The following is a 16460-nucleotide window of genomic DNA, read 5'->3' as shown; positions in this document are numbered from 1 at the left end:
CCGTATCTCTGGTTTCTGCCCTTCAGCACCGTATCTCTGGTTGCTGCCCTTCAGCACCGTATCTCTGGTTGCTGCCCTTCAGCACCGTATCTCTGGTTGCTGCCCTTCAGCACCGTATCTCTGGTTGCCTTCAGCACCGTATCTCTGCCCTTCAGCACCGTATCTCTGGTTGCTGCCCTTCAGCACCGTATCTCTGGTCGCTGCCCTTCAGCACCGTATCTCTGGTCGCTGCCCTTCAGCACCGTATCTCTGGTCGCTGCCCTTCAGCACCGTATCTCTGGTTGCTGCCCTTCAGCACCGTATCTCTGGTTGCTGCACCCTTCAGCACCGTATCTCTGGTTGCCTTCAGCACCGGGTCTATCTCTGTTGCTGCCCTTCAGCACCGTATCTCTGGTTGCCTTCAGCACCGTATCTCTGGTTGCCTTCAGCACCGTATCTCTGGTTGGCTTCACCACCGTATCTCTGGTTTCCGCCCTTCAGCACCGTATCTCTGGTTGCCTTCACCACCGTATCTCTGGTTTCTGCCCTTCACCACCGTATCTCTGGTTGCTGCCCTTCAGCACCGTATCTCTGGTTTCTGCCCTTCAGCACCGTATCTCTGGTTGCTGCCCTTCACCACCGTATCTCTGGTTGCTGCCCTTCAGCACCGTATCTCTGGTCGCTGCCCTTCACCACTGTATCTGTGGTTGCTGCCCTTCAGCACCGTATCTCTGGTTGCTGCCCTTCACCACCGTATCTCTGGTTTCTGCCCTTCAGCACCGTATCTCTGGTTTCTGCCCATCAGCACCGTATCTCTGGTTGCCTTCACCACCGTATCTCTGGTTTCTGCCCTTCACCACCGTATCTCTGGTTGCTGCCCTTCAGCACCGTATCTCTGGTCGCTGCCCTTCAGCACCGTATCTCTGGTTGCTGCCCTTCAGCACCGTATCTCTGGTTGCCTTCAGCACCGTATCTCTGGTTGTTGCCCTTCAGCACCGTATCTCTGGTTGCTGCCCTTCAGCACCGTATCTCTGGTTGCTGCCCTTCAGCACCGTATCTCTGGTTGCTGCCCTTCACCACCGTATCTCTGGTTACTGCCCTTCAGTACCGTATCTCTGGTTGCTGCCCTTCAGCACCGTATCTCTGGTTGCTGCCCTTCAGCACCGTATCTCTGGTTGCTGCCCTTCAGCACCGTATCTCTGGTTGCCGCCCTTCAGCACCGTATCTCTGGTTGCCTTCAGCACCGTATCTCTGGTTGCTGCCCTTCAGCACCGTATCTCTGGTTGCTGCCCTTCAGCACCGTATCTCTGGTTGCTGCCCTTCAGCACCTGGTTGCTGCTTCATCTCTGGTTGCTGCCCTTCAGCATATCGTATCTCTGGTTGCCTTCAGCACCGTATCTCTGGTTGCCCTTCAGCACCGTATCTCTGGTTGCCTTCAGCACCGTATCTCTGGTTGCTGCCCTTCAGCACTGGTTGCTGTATCTCTGCCTTCAGCACCGTATCTCTGCTGCCCTTCAGCACCGTATCTCTGGTTTCTGCCTTCAGCACCGTATCTCTGGTTGCCCCTTCAGCACCGTATCTCTGGTTGCTGCCCTTCAGCACCGTATCTCTGGTTGCTGCCCTTCAGCACCGTATCTGGTTGCTGGCACCGTATGGTTGCTGCCCTTCAGCACCGTATCTCTGCCCTTCAGCACCGTTGGTTGCTTCAGCACCGTATCTCTGGTTGCTGCCCTTCAGCACCGTATCTCTGGTTGCTGCCCTTCAGCACCGTATCTCTGGTTGCTGCCCTTCACCATCTCTGTATATCTCTGGTTGCTGCCCTTCAGCACCGTATCTCTGGTTGCTGCCCTTCACCACCGTATCTCTGGTTGCTGCCCTTCAGCACCGTATCTCTGGTTGCCTTCAGCACCGTATCTCTGGTTGCCCCTTCAGCACCGTATCTCTGGTTGCTGCCCTTCAGCACCGTATCTCTGGTTGCCTTCAGCACCGTATCTCTGGTTGCCTTCAGCACCGTATCTCTGGTTGCCTTCACCACCGTATCTCTGGTTGCTGCCCTTCAGCACCGTATCTCTGGTTGCTGCCTTCATCTCTGGTTGCTGCCCTTCAGCACCGTATCTCTGGTTGCCCCTTCAGCACCGTATCTCTGGTTGCTGCCCTTCAGCACCTTCACCACACGTATCTCTGGTTTCAGCTGCCCTTCAGCACCGGTTGCTGCCCTTCAGCATCTCTGGTTGCTGCCCTTCAGCACCGTATCTCTGGTTGCTGCCCTTCAGCACTGTATCTCTGGTTGCTTCAGCACCGCCCTTCAGCACCTATCTCTGGTTGCCTTCAGCACCTCTGTAGCACTCTCTGGTTGCTGCCCTTCAGCACCGTATCTCTGGTTGCCTTCAGCACCGTATCTCTGGTTGCTTCAGCACCTTCAGCACACGTATCTCTGGTTGCTGCCCTGCCTGGTTGCCCTTCAGCACCGTATCTCTGGTTGCTGCCCTTCACCACCGTATCTCTGGTTGCTGCCCTTCACCACCGTATCTCTGGTTGCTGCCCTTCAGCACCGTATCTCTGGTTGCTGCCCTTCAGCACCGTATCTCTGGTTGCTGCCCTTCAGCACTGTATCTCTGGTTGCTGCCCTTCAGCACCGTATCTCTGGTTGCCTTCAGCACCGTATCTCTGGTTGCTGCCCTTCAGCACCGTATCTCTGGTTGCTGCCCTTCAGCACCGTATCTCTGGTTGCCTTCACCACCGTATCTCTGGTTGCTTCAGCCCTTCAGCCCTTCAGCACCGTATCTCTGGTTGCCTTCAGCCTTCAGCACACGTATCTCTGGTTTCTGCCCTTCAGCACCGTATCTCTGGTTGCCCTTCAGCCTTCAGCACCGTATCTCTGGTTGCTTCACCACCGGCCTGGTTGCTTCAGCACCGTATTCTCTCTGGTTGCTCTGGTTGCTTCAGCACCGTATCTCTGGTTGCCTTCAGCACCGTATCTCTGGTTGCCTTCAGCACCGTATCTCTGGTTGCCTTCAGCACCGTATCTCTGGTTGCCCTTCAGCACCGTATCTCTGGTTGCTGCCCTTCAGCACCGTATCTCTGGTTGCTGCCCTTCAGCACCGTATCTCTGGTTGCTGCCCTTCAGCACCGTATCTCTGGTTGCTGCCCTTCAGCACCGTATCTCTGGTTGCCTTCAGCACCGTATCTCTGGTTGCTGCCCTTCAGCACCGTATCTCTGGTTGCTGCCCTTCAGCACCGTATCTCTGGTTGCTGCCCTTCAGCACCGTATCTCTGGTTGCTGCCCTTCAGCACCGTATCTCTGGTTGCTGCCCTTCAGCACCGTATCTCTGGTTGCTGCCCTTCAGCACTGCCTGGTTGCAGCACCGTATCTCTGGTCTGCCCTTCAGCACAGTATTCTGGTCGCCCTGGTTCAGCACCGTATCTCTGGTCGCTGCCCTTCAGCACCGTATCTCTGGTTGCTGCCCTTCAGCACCGTATCTCTGGTTGCCCTTCAGCACCTTCAGCACACCGTATCTCTGGTTTCTGCCCTTCAGCACCGTATCTCTGGTTGCCTTCAGCACCGTATCTCTGGTTGCTGCCCTTCAGCACCGTATCTCTGGTTTCTGCCCTTCAGCACCGTATCTCTGGTTGCTGCCCTTCAGCACCGTATCTCTGGTTGCTGCCCTTCACCACTGTATCTCTGGTTGCTGCCCTTCAGCACCGTATCTCTGGTCGCTGCCCTTCAGCACCGTATCTCTGGTTGCTGCCCTTCACCACTGTATCTCTGGTTGCTGCCCTTGTCTCTTTAACCATTAGGCCTGCCAGGGTTGATCTGAAGGAGCACATTTACACCGTAGCGCTATATATAGATATTATTATTATTATTATATTATTTATTATTATATTATTATTATAGATATTATACACTGAACAAAATATATAAACGCAACACGTAAAGTGTTGGTCCCATGTTTCATGAGCTGAAATAAAAGCTTATTTGTCTCAAATTTGTTTATGTTCCATGTTAGTGAGCATTTCTCCCTTTGCCAAGATAATCCAGCCACCTGCCAGGCATATCAATAAACGGATTAAAAATAATTACACAGGTGCACCTTGTGCTGGGGGACAATAAAAGGCCACTCTAAAATGTGCAGTTTTGTCACACAACACAATGCCACAGATGTCTCACGTTTTGAGGGAGCGTGCAATTGGCAGGCTGACTACAGGAATGTCCACCAGAGCTGTTGCCAGATAATTAAATGTTCATTTAATTTCCATAAGCCGCCTCCAATGTCATTTTATAGAATTTGGCAGTACGTCCAACCGGCCTCACAACCACAGACCACGTGTATGGCGCCGTGTGGGCGAGCGGTTTGCTGATGTCAATGTTGTAAACAGAGGGCCCCATGGTGGAGGTGGGGTTATGGTATGGTGGTTTGCTGATGTCAACATTGTGAACAGAGGGCCCCATGGTGGTGGTGGGGTTATGGTATGGTGTTTGCTGATGTCAATGTTGTAAACAGAGTGCCCCATGGTGGCGGTGGGGTTGTGGTATGGGCAGGCATAAGCTACGGACAAGGAACACAATGGCAATTTGAATACACAGGGACACTGTGACGAGATCCTGAGGCCCCCATTGTCGTGCATTCATTCATTCATCCATCCATCCATTCATCCATTCATTCATTCATCCATCCATTCATTCATTCATTCATCCATTCATCCGCCACCATCAGCTCATGTTTCAGAATAATAATACACGCCCCTTAGCAAGGATCTGGACACAATTCCTGGAAGCTGAAAATGTAACAACGAACACAATTGCATTTTATCAATGGCAACTTGAATGCGCAGAGATACAATTTCTGGAATCTGAAAATGTCCCAGTTCTTCCATGGCCTGTATACTAAGCAGCCATGAAACTCACTGAGCATGTTTGGGATGCTCTGGATCGACGTGTACGACAGCGTGTTCCAGTTCCCGCCAATATCCAGCAACTTCGCACAGCCATTTATAGAGGAGTGGGACACCATTCCACAGGCCACAATCAAAAAGCCTGATCAACTCTATGTGAAGGAGATGTGTCGCGCTGCACGAGGCAAACGGTGGTCACACCAGATACTGACTGGTGTTCTGATCCACACCAGATACTGACTGGTGTTCTGATCCATACCCCTACCTTTTTTGTTAAAGTATATGTGACCAACAGATGCACATCTGTATTCCCAGTCATGTGAAATCCATAGATTAGGGCCTAATTACTTTATTTAAATTGCATGATTTTCCATATAATGAATTGTAACTGTTATTATTTAAATTGACTGATTTGCATTCTACTGTACTGTTGGAGCAGCACAAGCATTTATCTGCACCTGCTATAACACCTGCTAACCAGTGTACGTGACCAATAAACTTGGATGTGATTTATATATCTTCCTTCCTCTCCACTCCTTCCACCCAGGGTATCAGTTACTGAAAGGGAGAAATAGAAGCATCCATTTAAAAATCAAGATGTCAACAGGTCATATCCTGCTGCTGACTCTCAGGTTACAGTGAGCAACCCGGTAAGTGTGTGTGTGTGTGTGTGTGTACACGCAATGCTCAGACCCTCCATCTCATACTGGATCACATTGATTTAACCATTACAGCCTCCCAGGTGAAGATTTAACCATTACAGCCTCCCAGCTGATAATTTAACCATTACACCATTACAACCTCCCAGCTGATAATTTAACCATTACAGCCTCCCATCTGATAATTTAACCATTACAGCCTCCCAGCTGATCATTTAACCATTACAGCCTCCCATCTGATGATTTAACCATTACAGCCTCCAACCTGATAATTTAACCATTACACCATTACAGCCTCCCAGCTGATGATTTAACCATTACAGCCTCCCAGCTGATGATTTAACCATTACAGCCTCCCAGCTGATGATTTAACCATTACAGCCTCCCAGCTGATGATTTAACCATTACAGCCTCCCAGCTGATCATTTAACCATTACAGCCTCCCAGCTGATAATTTAACCATTACACCATTACAACCTCCCAGCTGATAATTTAACCATTACAGCCTCCCAGCTGATCATTTAACCATTACAGCCTCCCAACCTGATCATTTAACCATTACAGCCTCCCAGCTGATGCCCACTCTGACATTTACTAATGCCAATTAAACAATGACTATGAGGTTAAAGTGAAGACTGTCAGCTTTAATTTGAGGGTAGTGACTGGTTATAGTTATAGTAGTGGTAGTGACTGGTTATAGTTATAGTAGTGGTAGTGACTGGTTATAGTAGTGGTAGTGACTGGTTATAGTAGTGGTAGTGACTGGTTACAGTTATAGTAGTGGTAATGACTGGTTATAGTTATAGTAGTGGTAGTGACTGGTTATAGTTATAGTAGTGGTAGTGACTGGTTATAGAAGTGGTAGTGACTGGTTATAGTTATAGTAGTGGTAGTGACTGGTTATAGTAGTGGTAGTGACTGGTTATAGTTAGTAGTGGTAGTGTCTGGTTATAGTTATAGTAGTAGTAGTAGTGACTGGTTATAGTTATAGTAGTGGTAGTGACTGGTTATAGTTATAGTAGTGGTAATGACTGGTTATAGTTATAGTAGTGGTAATGACTGGTTATAGTTATAGTAGTGGTAGTGACTGGTTATAGTTATAGTCGGGGTAGTGACTGGTTATAGTTATAGTAGTGGTAGTGACTGGTTATAGTTATAGTAGTGGTAGTGACTGGTTATAGTTATAGTAGTGGTAGTAACTGGTTACAGTAGTGGTAGTGACTGGTTATAGTTATAGTAGTGGTAGTGACTGGTTATAGTAGTGGTAGTGACTGGTTATAGTAGTGGTAGTGACTGGTTATAGTTATAGTAGTGGTAGTGACTGGTTATAGTTATAGTAGTGGTAATGACTGGTTATAGTTATAGTAGTGGTAGTGACTGGTTATAGTAGTGGTAGTGACTGGTTATAGTAGTGGTAGTGACTGGTTATAGTAGTGGTAGTGACTGGTTATAGTAGTGGTAGTGACTGGTTATAGTAGTGGTAGTCACAGGTTATAGTTATAGTAGTGGTAGTGACTGGTTATAGTTATAGTAGTGGTAGTGACTGGTTATAGCAGTGGTAGTGACTGGTTATAGTTATAGTAGTGGTAGTGACTGGTTATAGTTATAGTAGTGGTAGTGACTGGTTATAGTAGTGGTAGTGACTGGTTATAGTAGTGGTAGTGACTGGTTATAGTTATAGTAGTGGTAGTGACTGGTTATAGTTATAGTAGTGGTAGTAACTGGTTACAGTAGTGGTAGTGACTGGTTATAGTTATAGTAGTGGTAGTGACTGGTTATAGTTATAGTAGTGGTAATGACTGGTTATAGTTATAGTAGTGGTAGTGACTGGTTATAGTAGTGGTAGTGACTGGTTATAGTAATGGTAGTGACTGGTTATAGTAGTGGTAGTGACTGGTTATAGTAGTGGTAGTGACTGGTTATAGTAGTGGTAGTCACAGGTTATAGTTATAGTAGTGGTAGTGACTGGTTATAGTTATAGTAGTGGTAGTGACTGGTTATAGTAGTGGTAGTGACTGGTTATAGTAGTGGTAGTGACTGGTTATAGTTATAGTAGTGGTAGTGACTGGTTATAGTTATAGTAGTGGTAGTAACTGGTTACAGTAGTGGTAGTGACTGGTTATAGTTATAGTAGTGGTAGTGACTGGTTATAGTTATAGTAGTGGTAATGACTGGTTATAGTTATAGTAGTGGTAGTGACTGGTTATAGTAGTGGTAGTGACTGGTTATAGTAATGGTAGTGACTGGTTATAGTAGTGGTAGTGACTGGTTATAGTAGTGGTAGTGACTGGTTATAGTAGTGGTAGTGACTGGTTATAGTAGTGGTAGTCACAGGTTATAGTTATAGTAGTGGTAGTGACTGGTTATAGTTATAGTAGTGGTAGTGACTGGTTATAGTAGTGGTAGTGACTGGTTATAGTTATAGTAGTGGTAGTGACTGGTTATAGTTATAGTAGTGGTAGTGACTGGTTATAGTTATAGTAGTGGTAGTGACTGGTTATAGTTATAGTAGTGGTAGTGACTGGTTATAGTTATAGTAGTGGTAATGACTGGTTATAGTTATAGTAGTGGTAGTGACTGGTTATAGTTATAGTAGTGGTAGTGACTTGTTATAGTAGGGGTAGTGACTGGTTATAGTTATAGTAGTGGTAGTGACTGGTTATAGTTATAGTCGGGGTAGTGACTGGTTATAGTTATAGTAGTGGTAGTGACTGGTTATAGTTATAGTAGTGGTAGTGACTGGTTATAGTTATAGTAGTGGTAGTGACTGGTTATAGTTATAGTAGTGGTAGTGACTGGTTATAGTTATATTAGTGGTAGTGACTGGTTATAGTAGTGGTAGTGACTGGTTATAGTTATAGTAGTGGTAGTGACTGGTTATAGTTATAGTAGTGGTAGTGACTGGTTATAGTAGTGGTAGTGACTGGTTATAGTTATAGTAGTGGTAGTGACTGGTTATAGTTATAGTCGGGGTAGTGACTGGTTATAGTTATAGTAGTGGTAGTGACTGGTTATAGTAGTGGTAGTGACTGGTTATAGTAGGGGTAGTGACTGGTTATAGTTATAGTAGTGGTAGTGACTGGTTATAGTTATAGTCGGGGTAGTGACTGGTTATAGTTATAGTAGTGGTAGTGACTGGTTATAGTTATAGTAGTGGTAGTAACTGGTTACAGTAGTGGTAGTGACTGGTTATAGTTATAGTAGTGGTAGTGACTGGTTATAGTTATAGTAGTGGTAGTGACTGGTTATAGTAGTGGTAGTGACTGGTTATAGTTATAGTAGTGGTAGTGACTGGTTATAGTTATAGTAGTGGTAGTGACTGGTTATAGTTATAGTAGTGGTAGTGACTGGTTATAGTTATAGTAGTGGTAATGACTGGTTATAGTTATAGTAGTGACTGGTTATAGTAGTGGTAGTGACTGGTTATAGTAGTGGTAGTCACAGGTTATAGTTATAGTAGTGGTAGTGACTGGTTATAGTAGTGGTAGTGACTGGTTATAGTAGTGGTAGTGACTGGTTATAGTTATAGTTGTGGTAGTGACTGGTTATAGTTATAGTAGTGGTAGTAACTGGTTACAGTAGTGGTAGTGACTGGTTATAGTTATAGTAGTGGTAGTGACTGGTTATAGTTATAGTAGTGGTAATGACTGGTTATAGTTATAGTAGTGGTAGTGACTGGTTATAGTAGTGGTAGTGACTGGTTATAGTAATGGTAGTGACTGGTTATAGTAGTGGTAGTGACTGGTTATAGTAGTGGTAGTGACTGGTTATAGTAGTGGTAGTCACAGGTTATAGTTATAGTAGTGGTAGTGACTGGTTATAGTTATAGTAGTGGTAGTGACTGGTTATAGTAGTGGTAGTGACTGGTTATAGTTATAGTAGTGGTAGTGACTGGTTATAGTTATAGTAGTGGTAGTGACTGGTTATAGTAGTGGTAGTGACTGGTTATAGTTATAGTAGTGGTAGTGACTGGTTATAGTTATAGTAGTGGTAGTGACTGGTTATAGTTATAGTAGTGGTAGTGACTGGTTATAGTTATAGTAGTGGTAGTGACTGGTTATAGTAGTGGTAGTGACTGGTTATAGTTAGTAGTGGTAGTGTCTGGTTATAGTTATAGTAGTGGTAGTGACTGGTTATAGTTATGGTAGTGGTAGTGTCTGGTTATAGTTATAGTAGTGGTAGTGACTGGTTATAGTTATAGTAGTGGTAGTGACTGGTTATAGTTATAGTAGTGGTAGTGACTGGTTATAGTTAGTAGTGGTAGTGTTTGGTTATAGTTATAGTAGTGGTAGTGACTGGTTATAGTTATGGTAGTGGTAGTGGTAGTGACTGGTTATAGTTATAGTAGTGGTAGTGACTGGTTATAGTTAGTAGTGGTAGTGACTGGTTATAGTTAGTAGTGGTAGTGTCTGGTTATAGTTATAGTAGTGGTAGTGACTGGTTATAGTTAGGTAGTGGTAGTGGTAGTGACTGGTTATAGTTATAGTAGTGGTAGTGACTGGTTATAGTTATAGTAGTGGTAGTGACTGGTTATAGTTATAGTAGTGGTAGTGACTGGTTATAGTTATAGTAGTGGTAATGACTGGTTATAGTTATAGTAGTGGTAGTGACTGGTTATAGTAGTGGTAGTGACTGGTTATAGTTATAGTAGTGGTAGTGACTGGTTATAGTTATAGTCGGGGTAGTGACTAGTTATAGTTATAGTAGTGGTAGTGACTGGTTATAGTTATAGTAGTGGTAGTGACTGGTTATAGTTATAGTAGTGGTAGTGACTGGTTATAGTAGTGGTAGTGACTGGTTATAGTTATAGTAGTGGTAGTGACTGGTTATAGTTATAGTAGTGGTAATGACTGGTTATAGTTATAGTAGTGGTAGTGACTGGTTATAGTTATAGTAGTGGTAGTGACTGGTTATAGTAGGGGTAGTGACTGGTTATAGTTATAGTAGTGGTAGTGACTGGTTATAGTTATAGTCGGGGTAGTGACTGGTTATAGTTATAGTAGTGGTAGTGACTGGTTATAGTTATAGTCGTGGTAGTGATTGTTTATAGTTATAGTAGTGTTAATGACTGGTTATAGTTATAGTAGTGGTAGTGACTGGTTATAGTAGTGGTAGTGACTGGTTATAGTTATAGTAGTGGTAGTGACTGGTTATAGTAGTGGTAGTGACTGGTTATAGTTATAGTAGTGGTAATGACTGGTTATAGTTATAGTAGTGGTAATGACTGGTTATATCAAGTGAAAACATTCATCTGTAATTCTGCCAAGCCTACAAAGCAAAAGAATGAACTCATGAATGCCATCAAGATATTTTGGCTCGAGAAACTGACGATACAATGTAACAAATTCGTGGACCATCTCAGCGATGTTTTACTGGTGGTCGTGGAACTGGGGGGGATGTTTTACTGGTGGTTGTGGAACTGGGGGGTTTTACTGGTGGTCGTGGATGTTTTACTGGTGGTCGTGGAACTGGGGGGTGTTTTACTGGTGGTCGTGGAACTGGGGGGGGGATGTTTTACTGGTGGTCGGGGATGTTTTTACTGGTGGTCGGTGGAATTGGGGGGGGGATGTTTTACTGGTGGTCGTGGAATTGGGGGGGTGTTTTACTGGTGGTCGTGGAACTGGGGGTGGGGGATGTTTTAATGGTGGTCGTGGACCATCTCAGCGATGTTTTAATGGTGGTCGTGGACCATCTCAGCGATGTTTTAATGGTGGTCGTGGAACTGGGGGGGGATGTCTTACTGGTCGTCGTGGACCATCTCAGTGATGTTTTAATGGTGGTCGTGGACCATCTCAGCGATGTTTTAATGGTGGTCGTGGACCATCTCAGCTATGTTTTAATGGTGGTCGTGGACCATCTCAGCGATGTTTTACTGGTGGTCGTGGAACTGGGGGGGATGTCTTACTGGTGGTCGTGGAACTGGGGGGGTGTTTTAATGGTGGTCGTGGTACTGGGGAGGGGGTTTAATGGTGGTCGTGGTACTGGGGGGTTTAATGGTGGTCGTGGAACTGGGAGGGGGTGTTTTAATGGTGGTCGTGGACCATCTCAGCGATGTTTTAATGGTGGTCGTGGAACTGGGGGTGTTTTAATGGTGGTCGTGGAACTGGGGGGGATGTCTTACTGGTCGTCGTGGACCATCTCAGTGATGTTTTAATGGTGGTCGTGGACCATCTCAGCGATGTATTACTGGTGGTCGTGGACCATCTCAGCGATGTTTTAATGGTGGTCGTGGACCATCTCAGTGATGTTTTAATGGTGGTCGTGGACCATCTCAGCGATGTTTTAATGGTGGTCGTGGAACTGGGGGGGGGGGGTGTTTTAATGGTGGTCGTGGAACTGGGGGGGGGGGTGTTTTAATGGTGGTCGTGGACCATCTCAGCGATGTTTTACTGGTGGTCTTGGACCATCTCAGCGATGTTTTAACGGTGGTCGTGGACCATCTCAGTGATGTTTTAATGGTGGTCGTGTACCATCTCAGTGATGTTTTAACGGTGGTCGTGGACCATCTCAGTGATGTTTTAATGGTGGTCGTGTACCATCTCAGCGATGTTTTAATGGTGGTCGTGGACCATCTCAGCGATGGAACGCTTTCAACACCTTGTAGAGTCAACATGGGCCAGCATCCCTGTGGAACGCTTTACATCTTGTAGAGTCCATGCCCTGACAAATTGAGGCTGTTCTGAGGGCAAAAGGGAGTGCAACTCAACATTAGGAAGGTGTTCCTAATGTTTTGTACACTCAGTGTATATTTCTACTGTCATTCCTTAAAGCAGAGCAACCTAATTTTTATCCAAGACATATTAATACAATTTAAATAAGGTGAAATGACTTGACTGTGACACACAATCACAAGGCTATGTAGTTAAATGTAAGAAAGCCTCTTCATGACTGAGCCTAGCGAGAACAGAAACTATTTCTGGGGGAGGAGGGCTGACAGCTCCTCTCCTTCCCTCAACTTCCTCTCCTCTTCCTCTCCCTCTCTCTCCTCTTCCTCTCCTCTTCCTCTCCCTCTCCTCTCCTCTCCTCTCCTCTCCTTCCCTCAACCTCACTTCCTCTCCACCTCCTCCCCTCCTCTCAATCTCTCCTCTCCTCTCCTCTCCTCTCCTCTCCTCTCCTCTCCTCCCTCTCCTCTCCTCTCCTCTCCTCTCCTCCTCCCTCAACCTCACTTCCTCCCCTCCTCTCAATCTCTGCTCCCCTCCACCTCTCCTCTCCTCTCCTTCCCTCAACCTCACTTTCTCTCCACCTCCTCCCCTCCTCTCAATCTCTCCTCCCCTCCTCTCCTCTCTACCTCCTCCCCTCCTCTCCTCTCAATCTTACCTCCCCTCCTCCTCCCCTCCTCCCCTGCTCTCCTCCTCCTCCTCCCCTCCTGATCCATCTCTCCTCCAAAATCAAATCAAATCAAATCAAATGTATTTATATAGCCCTGTGCTGTACAGAAACCCAGCCTAAAACCCCAAACAGCAAGCAATGCAGGTGTAGAAGCACGGTGGCTAGGAAAAACTCCCTAGAAAGTCCAAAACCTCTCTCTCTCTCTCTTCAATTTAATTCAAGGGCCTTTATCGGCATGGAAAACATATGTTAACATTGCCAAAGCAAGTGAAATAGATAATATACAAAAGTTAAATAAACAATAAAAGTGAACAGTAAACATTACACTCACAGAAGTTTCAAAAGAATAAAGACATTACAAATATCATATTATGTCTATATACAGTGTTGTAAAGATGTGCAAATATTGAAATTACAAAAGGGAAAATAAATAAACATAAATATGGGTTGTATTTACAATGGTGTTTGTTCTTCACTGGTTGCCCTTTTCTTGTGGCAACAGGTCACAAATCTTGCTGCTGTGATGGCACACTGTGGTATTTCACCCAGTAGATATGGGAGTTTATCAAAATCGGATTTGTTTTCGAGTTCTTTGTGGATCTGTGTAATCTGAGGGAAACATGTGTCTCTAATATGGTCATACATTTGGCAGGAGGTTAGGAAGTGCAGCTCAGTTTCCACCTCATTTTGTGGGCAGTGAGCACATAGCCTGTCTTCTCTTGAGAGCCAGGTCTGCCTACGGCGGCCTTTCTCAATAGCCCCCCCACCCCGCCTATCTCCCCTCCATCCCTCTCCTCTCCCTCCTATCCCCGCCCCTCCTCTCCTATCCCCTCCCCTCCTCTCTCCCCCTTCCCCCTCTCCAGCCCTGCCCTACTCTCTCCCCCTCACCTCACCTCCTCTCCACCACTCCTCCCCTCCCCTCCCTTTCGCTCATCCTCACTATTTCTGGGAGGAGGGCTGACAGCTCCTCTCCTCTCCTCTCCTCTCCTCTCTCCTCTCCTCTCCTCTCCTCTCCTCTCCTCTCCTCTCCTCTCCTCTCCCTCTCCCTCTCCCTCTCCTCTCCTCTCCTCTCTCTTCTCTCTCCTCTCCTCTCCTCTCCCCTCCTCTCTCTCCTCTCCTCTCCTCTCTCTTCTCTTCTCTTCTCATCTCCTCTCCTCTCCTCTCCTCTACCCTCCCATCATCTCCTCTCCTCTACCCTCCCCTCCCATCATCTCCTCTCCTCTCCATCACTATGGTAACAAGGGCAAGGCAACAGTCACTGTGTGTGTTCTCTAACCATCCCAGGGATAATGACACTCCTTAGTTTTAGCCTGTCAGACTACTGTAGCTACATCTCTCTGTCTACGTCCCAAATTGCACCCTATTCCCTACATAGTACACTACTTTAGACCACGGCCCATAGGGAATAAGGTGCAATTTGGGACCCATCCTCCATGTTTCACCAGCAGGTTCAGATGAGTAGGAGGAGCAGATAGATTACTGTAATCACCATAGTTGCATTACACAAAGGGAAGTGGAGCGTCATGGACAGACACACACACACACACACACACACACACACACTGTGTGTGTGTCTGTAGACCATACTGTGTTGGTAGGGGCAGCACATTGTAACTGAGACCAGACTGGGGTGGTAGGGGCAGCACATTGGAACTGAGAACAGACTGGGGTGGTAGGGGCAGCACATTGGAACTGAGACCAAACTGGAAGGGGCAGTACATTGGAACTGAGACCAGACTGGGGTGGTAGGGGCAGCACATTGTAACTGAGACCAGACTGGGGTGGTAGGGGCAGCACATTGGAACTGAGACCAGACTGGAAGGGGCAGCACATTGGAACTGAGACCAGACTGGTAGGGGCAGCACATTGGAACTGAGACCAGACTGGAAGGGGCAGCACATTGGAACTGAGACCAGACTGGTAGGGGCAGCACATTGGAACTGAGACCAGACTGGAAGGGGCAGCACATTGGAACTGAGACCAGACTGGAAGGGGCAGCACATTGGAACTGAGACCAGACTGGGGTGGTAGGGGCAGCACATTGGAACTGAGACCAGACTGGAAGGGGCAGCACATTGGAACTGAGACCAGACTGGGGTGGTAGGGGCAGCACATTGGAACTGAGACCAGACTGGAAGGGGCAGCACATTGGAACTGAGACCAGACTGGTAGGGGCAGCACATTGGAACTGAGACCAGACTGGGGTGGTAGGGGCAGCACATTGTAACTGAGACCAGACTGGGGTGGTAGGGGCAGTACATTGTAACTGAGACCAGACTGGAAGGGGCAGCACATTGTAACTGAGACCAGACTGCAAGGGGCAGCACATTGTAACTGAGACCAGACTGGGGTGGTAGGGGCAGCACATTGGAACTGAGACCAGACTGGGGTGGTAGGGGCAGCACATTGGAACTGAGACTAAAAATGAAAGAAAATGGTTTTGTGCCTGACTTTGACATGACTGACACTACTAATATTACTGACACCACCGATATTAGTGCTATGACTGACACCACGGACATCACCAGCACCACTGACACTACTGGCACTACTGACACTACTGGCACTACTGACACTACTGACACTACTGACATTACTGACATTACTGACACTACTGACACTACTGACATTACTAACACTACTGACACTACTGACATTACTGACACTACTGACATTACTGACACTACTGACATTACTGACACTACTGACACTACTGACACTACTGACATTACTGACACTACTGACATTACTGACACTACTGACATTACTGACACTACTGACACTACTGACATTACTGACACTACTGACATTACTGACATTACTGACACCACTGACACTACTGACACTACTGACACTACTGACATTACTGACACCACTGATATTACTGACACTACTGACATTACTGACACTACTGACACCACTGACACTACTGACACTACTGACACTACTGACATTACTGACACTACTGACATTACTGACACTACTGACATTACTGACATTACTGACACCACTGACACTACTGACACTACTGACATTACTGACATTACTGACACTACTGACATTACTGACATTACTGACATTACTGACATTACTGACACTACTGACATTACTGACATTACTGACACTACTGACATTACTAACACTACTGACATTACTGACATTACTGACACTACTGACATTACTGGCATTACTGACACTACTGACACTACTGACACTACTGACATTACTGACATTACTGACACTACTGACATTACTGACATTACTGACACTACTGACATTACTAACACTACTGACATTACTGACACTACTGACACCACTGACACTACTGACATTACTGACACTACTGACATTACTGACACTACTGACACTACTAACACTACTGACACTACTGACACCACTGACACTACTGACACTACTGACATTACTGACATTACTGACACTACTGACATTACTGACATTACTGACACCACTGACACTACTGACACTACTGACATTACTGACACTACTGACACTACTGACATTACTGACACTACTGACACCACTGACACTACTGACACTACTGGCACTGCTGACACCGCTGACACCACTGACATTACT

At 46.3% G+C, this 16460-nt stretch overlaps 1 protein-coding gene across 1 annotated transcript in view; it reads left to right on the top strand.

The window, feature by feature from the left end:
• LOC115118137 (dual specificity protein phosphatase 7-like) overlaps window positions 1-5519 on the top strand; it is a 100590-nt gene extending 95071 nt beyond the window's left edge. Inside the window, exon 3 of the mRNA XM_065004538.1 lies at window positions 5423-5519. Within this exon, the coding sequence (XP_064860610.1) occupies window positions 5423-5517 (95 nt within the window). The 3' untranslated portion in view covers window positions 5518-5519. The remainder of the gene's footprint in view (window positions 1-5422) is intronic.
• The last annotated feature ends 10941 nt before the right edge of the window (window positions 5520-16460 follow it).

The sequence above is a fragment of the Oncorhynchus nerka genome, linkage group LG2, assembly GCF_034236695.1.
Source record: "Oncorhynchus nerka isolate Pitt River linkage group LG2, Oner_Uvic_2.0, whole genome shotgun sequence".
Classification (NCBI taxonomy): Eukaryota; Metazoa; Chordata; class Actinopteri; order Salmoniformes; family Salmonidae; genus Oncorhynchus; species Oncorhynchus nerka.
This window is presented reverse-complemented; position numbering and strand designations above follow the sequence as displayed.